A 22,376-nucleotide genomic window follows, 5' to 3' on the forward strand; every position below is an offset into this window, starting at 1 on the left:
GGTATTTTTTTTAACCCAAATGTCTCATTTAACTTGGATTGGTCGATATATTTTTTTATATATCCACATCCGTTCTAACACACAAATTTAAAAGGCATGAAAAACAAATTCAAGCACAGACTCGCTCTCTCTTAATTCATCACATTTTTCCTAATTGGAACCACACTTTATTTTCTCAGTTGAAAGCCATGACACAGACGTGATGTTGGCTCAGACTGTACCCCCCGTAAGCAATGATGTCACTGGTGGCAGCATGGTGGTGCCCCGAGGCCATGCCACAAACACGACAGTGCCCCAGTCTGACCTCATCACATTGGTGTGGAACCAGAAACAGAGAGGGAGGTAGAGGACGAGAGGGAGAAGTGGTGCACTCTTACAAAAGAGTCAGATGCTGAGAGAGAAGTTGGTATTGTTCCCCTTCTGTCCTCATGGTCCCTTAACTAATCAGCACAACTCCCTTCTAACTGTGTCCCACCGGCCATATGAGGCACACACACACACACACACACACACACACACACACACACACACACACACACACACACACACACACACACACACACACACACACACACACACACACACACAAAAGCCACTGTATCCATCTTACACTGCTTACTCAGCCGTCCTTTGCAGTACACACATACTTGCACTCACTAACAAACACAAAAACAGCCTGCCCGCTGTGATTTCCGTGACAACCGTACTGTGAAGTGAGTGAAACTGGTACCAGTAGTATGTTTAACTTCTCTCATCTTTCCTTTTCGACGTTGTCTGTTTGCTGCTTGTACAAAGACGCCTGATTAGCGTTGTTCAAAGCAATCAAAGACAGCTACAAAGTAGCAGTATACGCTCACTGACACAAACACACAGAATACACTCACAGCTTTACTCTTACTGTAAATGTATTAATGATTCCATGCAACAGTATGTACATGTATGTAAATATATTAACACAAATGCATGGAAAAATGTAATATTTAGCCCATGGGTACGTCTGTATTTGATCTGCAAATTCAAACTCTACCTGTCTCTGTATACTTGATTTCATCTTTAATTGGTATCAGCAATACCAAAGTATCATTGATGTACAAGTATTTTCTTTTATATATTTTTAATTTAGGGAAATGAACTGAATATAAAAAGTTTTCAGGAGAACTATTCTAAGCACAAGCATGAAATGAAAACGAGTTCATTGATCAGGAGAGAGCAGACTAAAAAGGATCACACAGTTTCTCTTTTTTTAAGTATTTTATTGATTTGTAATTATTCAGGATCAAAGTTGCTATTATTTGTCTCTTCCAGTGGGCTACAAATTGTGCCTGTTTAATTGGCACTGATAAATACCCGACATTAGGCCAGGCTTGCAGTGTATTCATCTTTTCTTTTTGGAAACAGGCACTGGGGCTAAAAAGCAAGAAATTAGAAAATGAAATTACAGACTATGAATAATCACTCACTCACTTTTCTTTTCTTGCGGGGGGGGGGTTATTTAAGTCACAGACACAAAGCCATTTTTGTGGGGACAAGCTGAAAGAAATGTATTTTTCTTGAAAGGATTCGATTTTGAAGTGACATGTTCAATCAGTTACGGTTTATACTGCTGATATGGATTTCATAATATTAGCTTCATGCAGGAAGTCTTTAGTTTGGGGAACTTCCTGTCATTTGGCAGCTTGTCAGCCTAAATATACTTCACCAAATAAGGTCAACTAGAAAAACACAACAATAGCCATCATGGCATAAAATATGTTTCTGTTCGACAATGATTGATTCATTACATCCTCATAAGACCTTACTGTTTTATGTTTCTGCTTTAAAGCCATCAATCATTGAAGAAGATTGCTCTGATTTTCTAATCTGTCAACAGTGAGATGATTTGATTTGTGTTTCTCCCATGTTAACAGCTTGCTTGGTTTGTTTTGGTGGTAACAGATTGAACAAATAAAAAGTTATAGAAACAAAAGCGGCGAAAGCTAACTGGTTTGGATGTTTTCTTTTGACTTTATCTGAACTATATTTGATAGCCATGTTCCAGAATTAAAAAACAATCTAGTAAGAAAAAGAGACTCCACTGAAAGATGCGACGCTGCTCTGTAGAGCTATGAGGAGCAATAAATTAGAATTAACGGTATCTTTGTTTATATAGCACTTAGCGCAACAAAGTTATTAAGGGCTTGACATAGCAAGCAAAAAACTTATTTGACATAAAGGCACCCATAAAAATAAAAAGTAAAGGAATGAAATACACTAAATATAATATACCACTTTAAAAAAGCCAAAAACTCTTAAACAAAATGAAACCTTCAATCAAAGGAAATCAACGAAACGCTCAGCAATGAAAGTTTGTTTTAAGATTAGATTCAAAAGAAGCCATGCACTGACTGAGCCTGCTGTTTTTCCTCAGGCAGGTAATTCAAGAGCCCCAGGGCTCTTTTTCCAAAAGCTCTGTCCCCTTTTGTCTTTAGCCAAGAGACTGGAACAGATAAAAAGGGGCCCATGCCAGAGCATTCAAAAGTGTGAGTCGGGTCAAACTGTGATAAAAGCTCCGAGTTTTACTCAGGAGTCAGACCATTTAGTGCCTCCAGTTAATCAAAAGAATCTTAAATCCAGTTCTAAGATGTGCTGCCGGTAGGTGTAAAGAGGCTTAAACCTGGGTGATGTGATTAAAGTCCAACCTGTTTACCAGGTAATGGTACACAGAGGTCACTCAAATGCACAAATCTATGTCATTTATTTTGAACTGGCAATAGTGCAAGTCACTGTTTGCTCCACCTGTAGTGTAGTGTTAATTAGAAGTACCTGTGATAGTTGGTACAGCCTGTAGTGTATTAAAGATTAAGCCAAAAAGAGAAAAACAAAACAAAATGTTGCAAAATAGAATGTGATTAATTTCTGAGACACATGGTCATGCAGTGAAGACCTAACCTTTTTTTTTTTTTTTTTTACTGCCTGCGGTGCACTGAATCGGAGAGAGAGAGCGATGTTATGCAGCGTGGAAATAATTGACCAAGTCTTAATAACGTTGTCAAATAATGCTGTTGTTGTTTTAAATAGCAGCCAAAGTCCTCACTGGGCACAAGGGTTTGTAATCTGCATGCACACAGTCTAGGAAACCATGCATATAGATTGCAAACCGTGGGTAAGGATTTGCAAACAGCTTTTTATTATCCCTTTTTCATTTCTTGTATTTTTTTTCTTACCTGAGACTCCGTGCAACACAAAATTGCATCACAACAGGTGAGCCTCATGTGTGGAAGCTTGTTAGCAAGACGCAGCAAAACCAAGAGAGAGCAGAATCACATCGGCAGCAGGCGGCTGCACAAAAAGAAAAAAAGAACACTGTTTGAAGTTTTGTATGAAGACGCTGCACTGCAACCAATCCATTTAAAAAGACTTAACAGTGGACGTACCTCTCTTTTTCTCTCTCTCTCTCTGGTCACCTGCAGATTATACAAACCTCCGACCTGTGAAGGGTACAGAGGGAGGTCAGGTATTACCGGTAGTTTATTGGTCTCAAATGCAGATCATATGGGCGGCCAGTCTATGGCTGCAGCCCTTGTGATGTCTGGCTTTGTTATAGTTTGAATTCATCATTTTACCTGCATTGTGGGTCAACATATAGAAATATTAATAATTTGTTTAGGCTGACAAGCAATCCTGAATCCTGTTATGGTAATGTCCCAACAAGGGAAATGTCAATTTAACCATTTAGACGGCAGTTTGCGGACATCCTTAAAGGCAGGGTTGGTAATTTTCTAAAACCAGCTTGATTTTGAAAGTAGCATTCCCTCAGTGCTGCGTCTGCACCCACCCCCTCCCCTCTGTGGTCCCTCAAAAGCCACGCCCCTCTCTGACATGCACAAGCGCCGTTGGTCCAGAAGACGGAGCTCAGCTCATGCTTTGAGTGTGGGCTCGTGCACGCATGGTGTAGAGAACGAGCAGGGAACGCATGATTGGTTCATTCATATGGCACCTCATGGCAGACATTGGTCAAAGTTTTTACAGGCTTACAACTGCTATAGATGACAGATTTTCTTTATTCCTTTTTCAGAGCACATGAGTTATTAATGTCTGTCAGGACCAAAAGACAATTTTAACTAAAATCTTAAAAAGTGTATCTGGAGAAAGTTACCAACCCTGAAGTTACAAACCAAAAGTTGTTTTGTAACTTCATACAACTCCTTTAAGATTCTATGTAATAAATTATTAGCTGTGACTATAAAAATTTGTAAGTGGTCATCTTTAATCCTGTCTTTAGTCCGGTCATGGTCCTACTATTTGTATCTAAATAATAGCTCACATACCATGCTCTAGCTTACATTAAATTCAGGGTATAGTATCTGTGATTATCACTGCCTATTTAGCTCAAATGTTATTGGTTTCACAGCCCTCTCTATTTCACAGTCCCTTGGTAACCTGCCTGCCTGTGTTTCAAGGCTGCATTGTGTATTCTTATAGATCCGATTCACTTACTGTGTAATCTGCCATTCTTGCCTCATTGGCTTGTGCACACACCTCTTTGACAGAGCGTCAAGAAATCCTCAGATCCTCACAGTCTGTTTGGATCTTTGATTTCACGTCGGCTGTCCCAAAATTCTCCCCTCCTGCCTGCCTGCCTGTTTCTGAAGTCTGAACGCTTCCATCTATACAACCTTCATCCTCATAAGATTGTCGTTTTTTTAGACATTTTTTAGACAATTCAGAGATTATATTAAATAAAGAACAACAGGCCACTATGCATTCAGATCTTCACCTCCCACATCCTCCCAACACACCACTCAGGCGGGGTAACACACAGCGACACCTAAAAAGGGAAGTATTAATGAGCCTAATTGAAATGCTGACATTTAGGCTGTGGGGAGGAGGGAGGGAGATGATCTGGGAGGAGAGGAAGGGAGGGCATACGAGGTGAAACCAGGGATAGATTTTGTGACTTAATTTTGAATGATGAGGTATAACAGCAGGCCATCCAAATGTCACCACTGTCAAGATCGGGGAGTCTGTTTTGTCTGTGTGTGTGTATTGTGCGTTTGGCCTTTATGTCACTAATAATAATATATTTAGGCTCATTTGTGTGCGGCATTGTGCACACAAAGAAGGGATATCTACAAGCAAACACATGAACGTGCAAATGTATATGTGAAACACTACATGTGAGTTATTTGTATGGCCTGTCAACTGTGGCCTTTGTGTTTAAGCATGGGAAATAAGTCCTGTATTAATACCAGGGTAGCACACACACGCAAATAATCACACACACACAGTTTAAGACGGCGAGGTCAGCCATTGCTTCAAGGTCTTCACCCCTGTGTGCACTCCTGCGTGTATGCGTGCATGAGCATCAGAAGCCATCATCGAAACTCATCAACAGTGAAAGCTGATTCATGCTACGAGCCCCTCTCCCCCCCTGTCAATGTCACAGATCATTTGCGGTAACACATTGTTTTGTTGCCTTGCTGTTTGGCCTTGCAGAGTGCAGTCTATCTAATATGGATGAAGTGAGCTGAACAGAACAGGCTGTGTTGTTGCACTCTGTCAGCTTCCAGTCTGCAGCTTCACAGCCTCCAGACCAAACACGTTAATCCAGACCTAGACTTTCCCAGGACATGTTTCCATTTCTTTTTATTCCGCCTTTTGAAGCTTCAATTTTTTATTTTTTTTTGTCTTTGAAAAACATGGGATTTTTTTTTTTTGCTCTTGCAATTCCTTGAAATTTTTGATGGAGATTTATTTTATTCATGGTTTAACTTTTCGGTTAACTTCCAACAAACGCATCCCCTTTATTCTCAGAGGTTTGGACTTTTTTTGATTAGTTTTTTCAGATCAGTTCTCTGCTTTAAACTGATATGATTTTGTGCAAAGTAAGGCTGTTATTTGGATCACTCTGTGAACTTACTTTACTACAGAACTGGATGTGCTTCCCTCTTATTTAGTGTCTTTGCATGGCCAAATTTATCATCTTATAGTTCTACTACCCTTTTTTTTACTTGTCTCTTGCACATGTTCTCCTCTCGGTCTATTTTCAGTCTCATACTCTCCACCCTTGTGGATCTCTTTGTAAAGAGATAGGATGGTGATACTCATTTTGTATGCACCAATTAAGCAGAAAATTGCATTTCTGGACACAGAGTGGAGATCATACACACACACACACACACACACACACACACACACACACACATCCTCAGACTCACACACAGAGACAGACCTGGACATATAGCTGTGTGCATTGGTGTGTGATTCTCCAAGATTGTGCATGCATTCAAATAAATTAACGTAACCATGCATGTATGTTCATCCCCCCTCCTGCCGTAGTGTACATATCCCTCTCCACATGTTATGTATTTGAATGTCGAGGCATCATTTTACAGGATAAGCACTGGCCCTGGCCCTCAATGACAAACAACAGTGAAAGAAGAGAAAAAACAATTGCAGTGGCAAACATTTTATGGCAAACTACAGCATTTGTTTGATTTGACAGGAAAACAAACAGAAACATAAGTGAGAGTGTCGCAGTTGACAGAACAATGTGTTTCTTGCTGCTGCGGCTGACCAATGCCACTTTGCTCCTCTGGTGCACAAAAACACATTTGTTATATGTTGACAAATCGATGGACGCGCTGTCTACATCCAATACTCAAAAGTTCAAAACTAGATGGGAACTTCAGGAACTGTTCCACTTGGGATCTCAATGAAAAAATGACAGGTTTGCAGAGTTGAAGGCTACATGAAGAGGAGAATCCGGATGGACAAGATGAGGAGTATTTGTCTGATGAAAGTGCACAAGCAGGGAGAGGCTCATACAAGAACAGAGAGAGAGAGTGGAGTCTCTTTCCAAGTAGATAAATAATAAATGTGATGGGTTTTGAGTGAGCTATCTTATGGCTACACTCCTAATACAACAGGTCAGGGGTCATTGTCTTGATAGCCAAACCTCAGCTATAATTCCACTTGTTTTGGCAGCTTTTATCTATCCCCCCTGGGCTTCTTTGAAGAAACTTTATTTATGCTCCGTTTTTAACTTGCAACCAGAAGAGAAGAGCAGAACACTTTGTCATCTCGGTGGGATCACTGATGATTCAGTCCAAAAAAAAAAAAACACCCAGAGAGGGGAGGCAGAGCAATAAAACAAACAAGAATAGAAGGAATGTGGAGAGGGAGACAGGCAGGAGGAGAAAGAAGGAGAAAAGAGCCGGAGGACAGATGCAGTGATAGCAGTGGGCATCACAGAGCCATATGAGAAGGAGAGGGACAGATGGTAACATCTGACAGGACGTGGGGGGCACCCTTGGACCATTATCTTTTGGCATGATCTTTTCTGCGCTGTAGCTCCAAGTAAAGGCTTTACTTTGAGAACCAGAGCCTCCAGAGCATGTGCACCCTATCCCCTCACATCCACATCTTAGATTTTGTCTATAAATGTTACATATTAGCTGCTTAACAGATACTCATTTTAACATCCCTGGAAATCCAAATGAGCAATTCGTATTCACTCAACAGAAGGCACGAAAAAAACCTCAGTCTTAAACTCAAATGTTGTCATTGAACTTTCTGCAACCGTTGCTGATATTGGGTTTGAATTGATTGTGGTTACACTTTGATAATAATTGCTTCAATCACACAAATAATTCTGCCAATAAATCACAGAAAAGGTCACACAGCACAGCAGCTAGTCCACTGTTTACATCCAGTGTTGTAGAGTTGGTCAGACCAATAACAGAACTGGTATTGGCCTTCAATACTGCCTACAATATAGTATAGGAAATCAGCAAGTATGCCAGCAAATGTGCTGATCCGGCATCATATCCAGTAGTCCCAAGAAATCAAAGTAAATCCTTGTGTGACAATAACGTCGTTTGACTTTTTGATGGTCAAATTTAGCAGTACATCATCACTAGTGTTTTTCAGTCAAGCTGTATGCTGATGGTCTGTTTTGTTTTATACTCTTATGTCATCAAAATACATCCGTTTTATTTGTGGTCTGTCGTATTACCTGCTGAAAAACCACTCGCAAGAGCTTTAAGGAAAAAGATGATCTTTTTTCTCCTTCTGGAGTTGAATTCAAGTCATTGATGATCTTTTTGAGGTAAAGGGGTTCTGTGACAGCTGGGGTGGGTGAGTTTATTTTAAATACCTGTCGATTACACAACAGAGCATTGAATTCACAGCTGTAAAGCAAATAGGGGCATGTCAGCTTACTTAACTTGTGTATCCTAACTGTTAACTAAGACTTGGAAGGCCAAAGCCAATTGAAGTTAAACATTTTCAGGTGGCATTTACTTCTCTGAACCTTTGACCCATATCTTTCTAACAGTTATGAAGAGTGTTTTGAATGCTTAATGACACTGAATTTTGGTAGAAATATAAGTATTTTTTTTTTTACCATTTTAAGCCAATTTACCAGAGGCTTTAAGTGAGTGCATGTGTCTTTTTTTTGTTAATGCACCCATGTCACATCATGTAGCTTCTTCCCTTCTCTTTGGCCTCCCTCACACCTTGAATATTCATCAGCCCCCTATACGCATGCATGATTAAAAAGAGGTTGGAGTCCTGGCAGAATTGGATTTAATATTAAAATATACTGTTTAATCTGCTCGTGTGTGTGTGTGTGTGTGTGTGTGTGTGTGTGTGTGTGTGTGTGTGTGTGTGTGTGTGTGTGTGTGTGTGTGTGTGTGTGTGTGTGTGTGTGTGTGTGTGTGTGTGTGTGTGTGTGTGTGTGTGTGTGTGTGTGTGTGTGTGTGTGTGTGTGTGTGTGTGTGTGTGTGTGTGTGTGTGTGTGTGTGTGTGTGTGTGTGTGTGTGTGTGTGTGTGTGCTCGATATCGACATCTGCAGGAAAGTCTCAAGATGGTTTCAATCTACCTATTCTTTCTTTTCCCTCTAACCTTGATCTGCTCATTCTTTCTCTCCACTCCCCTTCTGTGTTTTGTCTTCTGTCTCTTATCTTCCTCTTCCTCCTCTCCCGGGGCATGTACCATTATGTATACTCAGGTGTCATGTCATACAACGTGGATCTGTAGGGAGAGAGATAGAAAAGGCATAAAAACAGAGGGAGCGGTTAGAGAAGCTGTATTTGTTATTGCACTCATCATGTCATTTCATACTTTGACATGCACAGGGATGTGTGTGTGTGCATTTGTTTGTTCTCTACAAGCGTGCCTGTCTTTATCTCTGCGCTTATGTTTCCTCTGCATGTTTAATGTGTTTCACTTTCAAGTCGTAATAAACTCCCTAACCCCCTACAGGCCTCCAGGCTTTGCCCTTTTGGTGTTTGCTTCTCTTTGCTCTTATTTTGTCTGAAACCTACTCTCTCTCTTCACTTCACTGATTCTCTACCTCGCTTTTCCGGCCTCTCTCTCCCTCTGTGAAGTGTGCGACCTCTGCAACTTTATTCTGATCGTCGCTGGGGACATTAGCCTGTGCGGGTCAATGAATATTGATGAGCTCGTTGGGAGTGCACTCAGTAAAGGCCAGACACAGAGATCTCTGGATCCCACGGCTCCGCCGGCTCTCCCAGTCCGATACACTGACATGCCCACATCCCCTGTTCTCTACCCCTCACTCCCCCCCGCCCTCCCTTTTCCCCCTCCGCCATCTCAGGTCAAGGACTGAGATAATTGCCAAGTCACAGAGAAGATTATCAGGCAGATTTGTTGATGGGGGCAAAAGTTTGCTTGTGTTAAACACGCAGCTCTTACAAATTCAGGAAGAAATTATGCATCTTTGACTTGAGCTCTGAGATGCTAACACTTTCATGTGTCATATTCCTTGATGGGATCACAAGGTGCAAAATTCCGACCAAAGATTAAGAAAAGTTCTGATAAATATTTTTGTTTACCTGCATTACCTGCATACATCTTAATTTAATAGGGGGTTTTGCTTGCAACCATTCTTTAGAATTGGAAGAAGCTCCAGAAGTTAAAGTTTTATTACTGCAGAATTACAGTGTCAGGGATCCTTGCTTGATTTGACCAGCCAACAGTACCTATGGTACATGCCTTGTCAGATTTGGGTTAGTACCAGAATGTGAGTCTACAAAATATAATATCCTGAAAACATATTTTAATACATAAAGTCTGTCTCATTTTATATTATCATTTTGAGAAAAATGTGTTTCTTTCACTCTCCTTACACAGTTAAACAGTTCTTTAAATAGTAAAGTTGCTATTGTGGCTCACTTATCATCATTAAAAGTTTACTTTACCAAATAACTGAATAAAACAGGAGTTCAATTAAGCCTTCAATGAAGAAAAAGAAATTAAGATAAACTCCTGCAAGCTCTTATCTGTTCTAAGCAGAAGGCAGAATCACAAGCATAGCTACTCTGCTTTTTAGCCAAAAGTTGAGTCTATGAAATTAAATTCTAATATGAAACAAAAATATAAGTGAAATATATTTATTTTAAATATGAAACAAGCAGCCTATCATAAGACAAATACCTTTAATTACTATGATGGGTGAATAATTGAAATAACTTTGTTTGTTAATCCCCTTGCATTCTTTGAGAATTTTCCAAAACATGATCAAGTGGGGGTATTTGCGTCAGATTACCAGAAGGTATTATTTATAGACATTTAAATCTGTCTATCTACTATGCTTACCAGCTAGACGGAGAATGTTCAACCTCTTAGCTGATGCTTCCTGTCTTTTGGTGGAAGTATGTATTGTATGTAAATAAGGAAACCCATATGAAATATTCATGGAAAATGTTGGCAGGAGAGAGGAGGACTGGGTCAAGTATCCCCCTTTGAACAAGACCCTGGCCATCTCCTGGAGAGCTGTATGCATCAGGGCAAGAAATAGAATTCAGGATGAAAAAAAAAAAGCTATTCCTCCGACTGGACCAACAGTCACAACATTTTAACTTCAAATCATTTACAGCAAGTCATGACAAGCTTTAATGTCCAGCTAACAGTTACCTGAAGAAAGACATGGGTGATGGCCATTTTAACTGACACCATGATATGAAAGAATTGACTGGAGAGCATTCTCCATGTCATAATATTAAATAGAAAAAATGCCATCCTCTATTTGCCACCCCTCCTTTGATAGAGAGGTGGGATTGAAAGCACTTCATGATTGGCAGTGGTAATAAGATGTGACGAGGGAGACAGGAGAGCTGTCAATGGAGACAGTGGTGGTAGCACTGATCATTAACCTGTCCGACAGTGTTAGGTGTAGAAGTGATGATTGGTCACTGTCAGTGACAGGGTCACATCTTGTCAGCCATGAAGACAAGTTCTGCTGTAATTGTCCCTAAGTTGTTTTTATTCAATTTCTTTCCATTACTGTGTTATTTTGAAGCAATCTGTACCAGCAGCCTGATTCAACATTCCCATAGGATTCCAGTAGTGATCTGAATGTCTTTCCAAATTCAACTTACACCAGTTTTGTAGTTGTGTAAATGGTTTCGCAACACACAGAATGGCTTTTATTTCATATATGTTGTGAGGGCAAAGGTTTGGCCCAGCTGGTGGTGCGGCCCCATTAATGTCAATGTCCGTCTGTCAGTTCAAGGATTTGCTTTAGACTGAATTATCTCTGAAACCGCTGGATGTTTTACCTTAAATTCGGTGCAGACATCGGCAACAAGCTTATCAGGACATCTCATCCATATATCTGAGTAAGAGAAGCTGACCCATAGAAGTGTGATCCATTAGTAATTCCAGTCACAAGGTGTTTTGCAAGAGCACTCAGTCGAAGCTCTGACTCTGTTCTCTTTTTCTAAAATAGCCCTCTGATGAGAGTTATCGATGTTAAAAGTTCAAGTTGTTATTATCTAACTTTACACAAACTTCAACCTTGAGCTTGAACCACAGCACCGACAGTTGTGTCTCACTAGTGCCAGGAGTTATTCCCCTGCTGATTGTGAATGATTGAGCTGTTTGTATTCAACATTTCCAAACTACAAATATCTCAGGTTTTCTGTTTTTAATCACACATCAACCTTTTGATTCATTGTGGTAAAGCTTACATACCATGTGTAAGCCTGATTGATCGATCACTGTAATCTTCTGAGGGGCGTATGATGGACGGGTTCTCATCTTGACTGTGATCCATTTAGTCACTACGACTGTATAAGCAATCGCCTCACGCCTTGAATGAATAGTGTGTGCTGCTTGAAATAGACAAAGTCTTCTTCACTGAGTGTTTCATGACAAACAACTGTTTTACTTTCTTTTAATGTTAGCTCGGTTAATAAATCAGGGGCCACATATACACAGCTAGAAACGGGTTGCTGTTGGTGCTCTTTTGAATCTTTCAGCCTTGTATTTACACATCTGTTTCTCCTGTGAGATTGATCATTAAGTGCTAATGACGGGCCCTAATGTTTATTCAACACCTCAACCCGATCACATGCATTTGGTTAAAACAATATTAACTGTAATTGTGTTGTTGCCATTATTTGTACTTCTCCTGTTTGTGCATATTTATTCTGTTTTCTTCTACTCTCGACATCACTGAAAATGAGGGCATGCCCTCAATGATTCTTTGAGATTTAAACAAAGGTTTAAAGAATGATTGAATGAACCGCTAAAATAAACAGTCACACTAGACAGTGTGATCTTAATCCTGTTAGGATTCAGGTTTGAGGTTCCTCCTAAAGTTGAAGCTAAGAATAGGAACAGATAATGAACTTATTATTTATACAAAGTTTGTTTGGACAAGTCAGTTTTGTTTATATATCGCTGAGGTTTACTTATTGGACTCCTGAAATAAAGCATTTTAAGACGTTCTTCTTTTTGATTAGTAAAACGACATGAGTTTCTCAGAAATGTTCTTTCTTAATATTAGAGGTTAAAATCTGTTTTGAGTCCAGAAATAACATTTTCCCACTAATTTGTTGGATATCTGGTAAACATAAAAGGTACTTTGCCTCTGTGCACTTCCTGATTGGACTTAAAGCTGTTCAGTAGCACTAACTGACATGGTTTCCTCCTCTCTACATACTTGCTTGTACATATTCCTTGATGTACACCGCTTTGGAGGAAAGCGTCTGTTAAATGAATTGTAGAATTGTCTTAAGACAAATTGGCCATTATCTTTGTAAAGAGTGGACTCGTCTTTATACACTGAAGCACATATCTTTCCTGTCAGTGCTTGTGCAGAGTTCTCATTAAAATTGGGATGTCGCTTGTATTTATGTTTTTTAATATATTTGATTAAATATCTCAACGATACAGTAAGTCACAATGAAGAACAAATGCATATTAAGGGATCACATAGGACAAATCATTTATCAGCAAGTTCATTTAGTTGTGGTGGTGAAACAGACTTTAGCCCACACAATATAGCTGTGTTCTCCAGAGAAGCATTTCAGGACCATGGACAGCGTAAATATACCAACAGGAACATCATGCTCCATGTGTGCTAATACATGAGGTAAACCACAAGAGGAATATTGACTCCATGTTGAAAGCCAGCACCTTTCACCTATATTGTAGTAACTCACCGCAGCTATGTGAGGGCTTGACCTTGGACATTCATGTTCTTGTAACCTACACAATGACATGTCGACATGCAAGGGAAAACCCCAATGTAATGTCTAATATAGACTGCAGTTTCTTTCTTGTGCATCTTTTATTTACCTTTCTTTGATTTAAGGAGCATTGTCCCTTTTTGTGTTATTTTGCAGGCTGATACTTGATTTAGTACAAGCTTATATGACACCTTTTATAAAACTGACACTTTAAGAATTAGAGCATACAGCCAGAAAACTTCATCTGGAGCCCCTTACTTTCTGTGTATTTTGGCACAGTGTCTGTTCCAAATAAAAATTGACAACAGTTTTATGGCAATGCTGTGAAATTGATTGATAGGGAGGATCTTTTCTGTCGGCACAGATTTCCAGGACAGTTTACAAGCTGATGTTTTCTTTACTCAAATTTGAAGCTTCCACTGAGCGCACATTTTGCCTCTAGTGTACAGCTTTACATGATGTGGTTAAAAATTGACCGGAGGAAGATAGTTAAGAAGACATAGTGGTACACCTTGCTGAGAAAATGAGTGTTTTGACCCAGTGTCAGTGTTATGGTATTCATTTAGACCTTTAAACTCATCCTTAGTTTAAAAAAAAAGAAGTCTCCAGTCACCCAATAATTATTTTGAAAAAACTTCAAACCCTAATTCATTCAGTAATGTTTGTTCTGTTAAGGTATAGCCATTTATTTCCTAATAAAAATAGCATCCTATCGTATGTATGTGTGTGTTTTTTAAATTTTCAAACAGTGTACATAATCAATAGCATATTCAAATGTATAATTTCCATTAAAATATTATTTTGCTATATACAGTATATATATATCATATATCAATTAAAATGCCATTATAAGAACCTATTTAACCGTTTTGACCATCACATTTAGATAATCAAAGAAGCAATGGCTCAAGCACGTTTTGACCCGTTTTGTTTTTGTACACAAACATTTTTAGAATCTGAAATTAAAATGCTGCTGAGGGGCTGATATCCCAGCATGCACTCCCTCAGTGTTTACCTGAGAAGATTTAACTGTATTGCAGGGCATTCTTCATTCTCTCGTTGTCTGTGTGTGAAATTATCTGCAGTATTACCTTCAAGTGTTGGCGGCGTGTTGAAAGCAGTTCAAATATTAAGGACTACAGTAGAACGCTTTGATGTTTGAATATTTATTTAGAGAGAGTTTATTCCTCCAGGAAAGACTGCGACATATGGAGGAAATTATTTCACAGCAGTTTACTGAAGTCATTTCAGTGGCATTCGGCTGATTCTTTTTGATTGTGTGCACACCTGCGTGCCTGTTTGCAAGGACCTTATTATATCTTCTTCTGTGTGTATGTGTGTATGTTTGTGCATTTGTGTATGCGTGTCCTCCTTTAAATCCAGGGAAAGAAAGTCTCAGGAGGGATAGATGAGTCCACTTTCATCTGTCTAGCCCTTACTCACTCCATCTCACACACACACACACACACACACACACACACACACGCACACACACACACACACACACACACACACACACACACACACACACACACACACACACACACACACGGACATACACTACTGCAGTCTTTAATACCTCATCTCCATTTTTATCCTTTGCTGAACTATGTGTGTGTGTATCTGTGTGTGTTTTCACCCACGTGTCTCCTGACAGTTTTGTGCTCTGCGTATCGATTTGCCCCAAGCAGCTCCCATCTCTCTCTGTCTCTCTTACACACACACACACACACACACACACACACACACACACACTTTATCCCCTGTTTTATTATCATACGCTGATAGTAGGGTTAGACTGCATTGCAGTTTTTAATCAGTGGAGAGATATCCTGTCTGACTACACAAGCTTTTTTGGACAAACTACAACACACTGTGTAATTGCTGTTTGTCCTAAAGTAATGTGAATGTGACCGAGTTCTTGTACGTCTTTATAAAACTTTGAAAGTGATGACTTTGAGTCAGTCTTCTTAGTTTAGGAGGAAGAACAGAATTTGAATCCCCAGCTGTTTAGTAATAAAAGTGTTTATGTGCATCTTGGGGAAAACAAAAGGCCAATGTCAATGTAGTAAAACACCCCATAATGACCACATAATGCCTCCTAATGCAATCAGGGGTCATAAAATTTGATAACTCCTCATGAACAAACACAGCAGTTGGGAGAACGCCGTAAACATTTTACAGTATCACTTTACACACGTGTAAACATAAGCCCCCGCATCCGCTGAGCTTTTCATTTTTTCCTGTGTCGGAAAGTAAAAAGGTTGTTTGAGAGCAATAATCTAGCTGCTGGTGAAACACCAGTTGTCATGTTTCATTTACTTTATTCCCATGCTTTTTCTCGCTTCCAGTATCTCATTCTATGATTTTGCTGAAAGCAGGGCTACTTCTAGTCACAGTGGGTGAGCATGTAGCATGTGGTCGGCATAATTTACTGGCTCTCTTTTCTCTCCAGCAGTAAAAAAAAAAAAAAAAAGAGAGAGAAAAAAAGGTGGTTTTGAAACCTGAATTACAGGCAGTGTGAGCTTGCAGCTTTTTCTATCTGTGTGAGCTTCAATGCCTCACTGCTTGTGCTGCTCTCTGTCCAGCAAGATACTTTTTACACAGTAATGTGTTTATTGTTGACCTCTCAGTATCAGGTGTTCAGCTTGCTTACATGTTGCTGTCTGGACAATAACTAGGTTTGTGTTGGGTGGGGATGAGGGTTTATAAACATATTTGTAACGGTTATATGGAACAGCAGTTTTTGTTATTATAATCATAATAATAACACTGAAGTTTAATCAACTATTGAACTTAATTGAAATGTACTTCAATATGAAAGGCAAACTAGTCCAGATTTTACAAGTTAAAACTAGCTTTTTCTCATGAAGTTATGAATTGCCCAAACATGTATTGAATTGGTCAATCTTAAAAACTCAGCAGCTACTGACAAATCTTTAAGCCTCTGAGAGCTACAGCCGACTTTCTAGGATTTTTGGTGTAGCCAGTGGTTAGAAAAAAGAGCTTCAACTCAAGACTTATTTTTTGTGAGTTATTTAAAGTCCAAAAATCAATTTTAGAAGCTGGAAAAAGACTGTTGCCAAATGTTACTGCCTGGCATTGGTATACCATTACAAAAAAATGAAAATTAGTTTGGAACATCTCAGTTTATTTTCAATTTCCCAGGGCCAAAGGGATATAAATAAAGACGCCTGTGACTCTGATAAGCTAAGTGTACTCATGAGTGTTAATGTTTTTAACTGTAGTTGCCCGCTCCACTGGCTTATTCTTCTGTTCTTATAATCTGTTATATTCTGTCTTTGTTGTTTTTGTCATCTGTTTATTATAATTGTACTCTTTCTCTCAATGATTTCTCGAGAATAAATAAAGGTTGAATGAAGTAGAAAGTTCAAACATCCAGTTCATACGGCGAAATAATACAAAGTTGTTCAGATTGAAATGTTTTAGTGGCAAACAATTGGTATTTGTTATGTCGAGATGACATTTCTCTGAAGAACAGGGGATTCATGTGGACCCCTTGCAAACAAAATGATGATTAGCATCTATCCTGCTATCTTCACTAAGTGATCTTTGGATGGACAGATGGGGACGGAGAGGATTTGAGTTGTGTGTTGAAACCAGATTGATTAAAAGGGAAGTGTAAAGTGATATAGATTTTAAAAAATACAAACCGAAGCACTGAAAGCTAACCACAGTGTGTATTATACTCTTCTGATTAACAGAGAGACTTTATGTTGAATCTCATGTGTCAGCACTTCTCTGTTAATTGTTAAGCTAACACTCTCCCCTCGCCCTGCATCCTGTGTACCTTCTTCTCTCCTCTTTCTGCCCTCCTGTCCTCTTGCACTCTGTTCTTTGTACAACACCACGGAGGAAATGTTGATTTTAATCACGAGGCATAATTAATTACCATCCTCTCTTGTTAAGAAAATAAAAGCCTCACAGCCACAAAGTAATTGGCAGCGATGTAATTTGTGGTCTACTGTAGGCAGTATGCGGCTGAGGATGTGGTATGTTGGTGTGTACTTCTCTGTGTTAGATGTTCAGTGCAATTTATATTTGTTTTTGTTTTTTGGGTTTAACATGCACAACAATAAGTACCAAGCAATCCTGGTCTTGAGTATCCTTGAAATTTCAAAGATAGTGAATAACTGTGGCAATGGATCTTTACAAAGTGCTTCTAGGAAGAGCTCAATATTCACGATAGCATGGCAGCATTAGTGATGAACAAGCGTTGGGTTGCAGTTTACATTCAGTGATGGATTTGAGAGCTTTAGATTGGATTCAGAGATTTTTTAAAGGTAGTTAAGATTCCATTTCTGTTTCCAACTGACCTCCATTTCCAGAGGGTCCCGAGCTTCAGCTATACTCATCCGTCTCTCCATCTCCCATCATAAAGCGCCTCACTGCACCTATAACTATGGTTCTGCTGTGCTGCCACTTATTTGCATGTGCTGTTAGATAAAAACAAGATGTTTACCTGCACAGCAGTCTGAGAATATCTGGTGGTGTAAGATACTTTACAAAGGAAGATTATCAAACCAATTCTTTATTAACACTGAACGTAAAATGGAGTAAAAAGCCGTATCTTTATGCATTTACTTTAACCTTTCATCATGTTTTTATTGACTAACTTCCAAACCGTGTTATACAGCTAACTCTGTTAGCGTTAGCTCGCCAATAAAGGTATCTCTTTGGTAGAAAGTGGTGCAGCATATGGATGATTAAAATTGAATTAGGTTTGTATGACATCATCACAAAATGAATGATTCAATGAGAAGTAGAGCTCTCATTTTTAACCTCCTGGTAACATGTGTTTGTGGTTCTTCCTTTCCCCTAACCATCAAGTTTCAGGATCATCGTTACTGCTTTTGTCATTTTGACTGTCAAACTGTCTTAAACAGCTTCTTCATGGAGAAAAAATAAAACCTGAATAATTTGATTTAAAGACCAGTCCACCAACTGTGAGAGCAACAGGGTGGATACTTAAAGCTACTGTGAGGCGTTTATAGCTGGTTGTTAAACTGAAATGAATTCTGTTGCCTTTCAGCAGTCTACAAAAGCGAACAAGGGGGTCAGAGAGTGTGGTTGACAGCAGGCTTTATCAACGTTTTCCATGGATTCACAATGAGGTGATACTTTTGATTTATAATGAAGCAGGAGAGACTTTTATTCAGAAAACACTACAGATCCTGAGAGAGAGAGGTACTGATCTATTCATGAGGCGTGACCGAATCACAATTAACCAAAAGTTCATCACAGGAGCTTTAATGTGAGCTAATTGCTGAATTAATTGATTGATTTAAGTCTCTATTTCTGAATGAAGATTTAAAGACTGTTTGCAGCAAATTTAGATCTTCATATGTTTGCCCCGTGGCTATTAAAGCAGTTACATGTTGTGCAAAAACATAGATCTGTGTGTTCAGCCATTCGTTGCCAAGGAACTAGATTCACTTTTGAGTGCACAATGACCGATCCATTATAAAACGAGTTACCTACAGCCCTCTATTGTGGCTTCTTGGTTCATACCTCCTCGGTAAGTTTCATTTAAAGGGCAGTTTAATTCAGAGGTAGACAACAATTGTATAGATGCAGCTTGAGGTTAGCATTAGGTCCTGGAAGAAAGCAACTCCAATTCACAGGGTTTAAGCTTTTGTACATGCATTGTGTGTAGTGCACTACACATTTTCTATCAGTATGGCAGAAAAAAGTATTATATTGAAGAAAATATAAAGAGGCATCACGTGTGAAAGTTATTGTGTCCTTCTGCATCTTCATGAAGCTCTTTATTACATTACTTTGGTAGGAAATTAAAATGTATATAAATATCACGGTATTGTACATAACAATTGAAATGTATAATGTGGGCATTTCATTTCATTTGTGTTGATAGGACAGCCGGATCTTTTCAAGCTCAAATATAAGACTGTTGCAGGTGGTAGGAATGTTTTCCTTAAGGATCCAGCTTCATAACAAAACTGTTCATAATGACAAAGAAGGCTTAAGAAGAGTTGAGTATTTACAGGCTTATTCACATCTAGTTTCTAGTGTCTGAATGGTAAATTAGACTGTACACAGACCTTTACAGTGATGAAATATCACCAGGCTCTACATGGATATCCTGTCACATAAATTTGGTCACACAGCGAAGGCTGAAACTGTGTTTTATGAGCCTGACTGCGAGTGATATATACGTTTGTGTGTGTGTCAAATATCTGTGTGGGGGTGTGTGAGTGTGCGGTGTCTGCGTGTGTGTGCATGTGTGCATGTGTGTATGTGGTGTGTGTGTGTTTGTGTGTGACGGGGCCTGTCTTCGCTGCAGCCTCGCCTTGGCAGGTTGTAGTTTTCCCCTCAGAAATCAGCCGCTCTCTGAACTGTAAAATCACACTAGAAGCCAACCTTTGAGAGGAAAATTAATTACTTTCCCTCCGCCTCTGCCTCCCTCATTTTTTTCCACATTAACCCCCCCCCCCCCGTCCCTTTTCACTCTCTTTTCTAAGACTCTCTTTCTTTATTTTTCTTTTCTCGCAGTACTTTTGAATAAGTTTTGCCACTGGTGACATTTTTTTTCAGTGAAATATGCCATTACCCAAGAAGCCTCCCTCCTTTCTTTAAAGCCTGAAGGTGTTGTCACAAGTGTAGATGGAGTGTTTGTGATTGCTCTCTTCATTCTTGGTCCTGTTTTGGCTGAATCCCTCGCCCACAAACTCTTCGGCAATCATTAGGTTGTCAAGTTTTGCTATCACAATCGAGAGCGTGATTCATTCCAAACCTGAAAGCTGCTCTCCTTGTTCTGTTGCCGTTAAAGTGGCCAAGATAATAGATTGCCGCAATCCACTTCGAAGTCAATGACGCTGGCATTTGTCATCATATTTATTCACAACAAAGGAATTGTTACTCTTGCCTGATCATTCTTCTTTTCACCTGATATTATGCTCCGTGACCTAAAGGGATCTTTGACATCAACATCTTCACTGCGGGACTTTAACGTTTTGGTGTGAATGTTTCTGCCTTTCCTCTCAGGTTCAGATTGAAGATGTTGAGAATGAAGGAAAGCGATACGCCCTCTTCCAAGAGCTGCTGGAAACTGCACAAAAGTGGGAGGACCTCCAACTGCTCATTCTCCTTCTCCAAGCGTGGCCGCCCATGATGAAAGAGGAAGTGTAAGACAAATGTCTCCTTTTGCATTCTATTGTTCATCCAGATTATTTCAGGTTTATATGGATACCTTAGTAATTTCAGAAATTAAGCTAATTCCTTTGGTTGCCAAGAGCTGAAATAGAACACTGATACCGTTCTAATGCCATGAGTTATTAATCTACATCCAGCAACAGGTTAGCTTAGACTGGAAACAGAGAGAAACCGACTAGCATGTCTTTGCCTAAAGATTCCAGGACATTTAAGCTTGTTTAAAAAAAATGAAAAATGAATTGAAAAATGAAAAGTGTTGCAAAATTAGGGGTGAAAAAACATAACTTGCGCTTCACTTATTCTTCCCTTTGAAGAGCCTAATCTCACTCAGATTCTGCATGAAAAATGCAGAATGTGTTGGCATGGTACCAGATTATCATATTGGAAGTGTTCTGGTTTTTATTGGGAGAATAGAAACATTGCCTGCTGTTGTTTTGAGCTGTGAACTTCTAACTTTCATTCATGTCTTTTAACAGAAATCTACTTAAACGTGCAGTTAACAGTTCTCACTTAACTCCAACTCCATTTGTTGTTTGACTGTAAACACGGCAACGCATGGAAAAAGACGTCTTCGGCTAGAAGGCTTTTATCCTAACTGCTGGCAACACTGGACGCTTCTCAAGGTTCAAGGTTCAAGGTTTCTAACATATTATATAAAAGCAATTTAAAGGAAACATTTTTTTTTAAAAAAACATCATCTATTACATCTGGTCATGGAGAAGTCCTCAAACAGACGCCTGTTAAGAAGCTGGAAATATCCTGATATGGTTAAAGTGCATCATGTTGTGCTAGTTTTGTTCAGCAGTGCTATAGCTACAGGTATAATAGTGTTCCTGTAGTGTTTTGTTCTCCTTTTAGGAGCAGAAAATCAACAGCCAGAGCAGAGAAGCTGAAACTCCCCATTTAAGGGGTGAGAGCTGTCGTTAAGAATAGTGTTTGCCACACGCTGCAGCTGCAAAGAATAGATATCCATCAGGTTGGATTGAGACTCTCCTATAAGTTTGCTTGCCCACTTGACAATTTGATTGAGAGCATTTTTTTTTTCCAAGAGTCAGGTCACCAAACCATGGAAAAAGAGAAAGAGACAGGATTGATTTAATGAAAGCTCTGTAGAACAAAATCATCAGGGTTTTGTCAACATCAGGAAAGTTTCCTCAGACACAACAAACATTGATGCGCCTTTTTGCAGACTTCCTTCCATTTTTTCTCGAAGGTCAGTTTTGAATCTATTATCGTCCTGAGGTATTTGTAGGTTTCCACCTATTCAACCGCCTGTTTTTTTTTTGATAATTGCGGGCTGATGTTTTGGAGTATGGGCTCTAAAGTCTATGATCATCTCCTTTGTCTTGGAGATTGTGAGCTCAAAGAAAGACTCTTCACACCAGGAGACAAAGTCATTAACAACCGGCACGTGGCTAGTGGCTATATCTTCTTCATTCCAAAGCTGATAGGTTCCTAACTCAGAAGAGTCTAAATGCTAAGCTAGGTTTACCAATCAGTGGTTGTAGCTTTAGCCTTCACTCATACACCAGAGGATTATACAGATCTTTTCATCAAACTCTCTTCATTAAAGTCTGCTTACTCATAAAATTCCATTGGCAGGTTTTTGGAGATTAATTCATCTTACTATTTTAGATTCTGTGCAGAATACCAATCCTGTCGTCAATTTAGTTTTTTTTTTGCCTCTGCCTCGTCTAAGAA

The 22,376-nt window shown here is 39.3% G+C and overlaps 1 protein-coding gene across 1 annotated transcript in view; it reads left to right on the forward strand.

The window, feature by feature from the left end:
• Positions 1-22,376, forward strand: part of nbas (NBAS subunit of NRZ tethering complex) — a 157,896-nt gene that overhangs the window by 117,018 nt on the left and 18,502 nt on the right. The window contains exon 50 of the mRNA XM_020642042.3: positions 20,508-20,647. Coding sequence (XP_020497698.2) covers positions 20,508-20,647 — 140 coding nt within the window. The remainder of the gene's footprint in view (positions 1-20,507; positions 20,648-22,376) is intronic.

The sequence above is a fragment of the Labrus bergylta genome, chromosome 15 (genome assembly GCF_963930695.1).
Source record: "Labrus bergylta chromosome 15, fLabBer1.1, whole genome shotgun sequence".
Taxonomy (NCBI): Eukaryota; Metazoa; Chordata; class Actinopteri; order Labriformes; family Labridae; genus Labrus; species Labrus bergylta.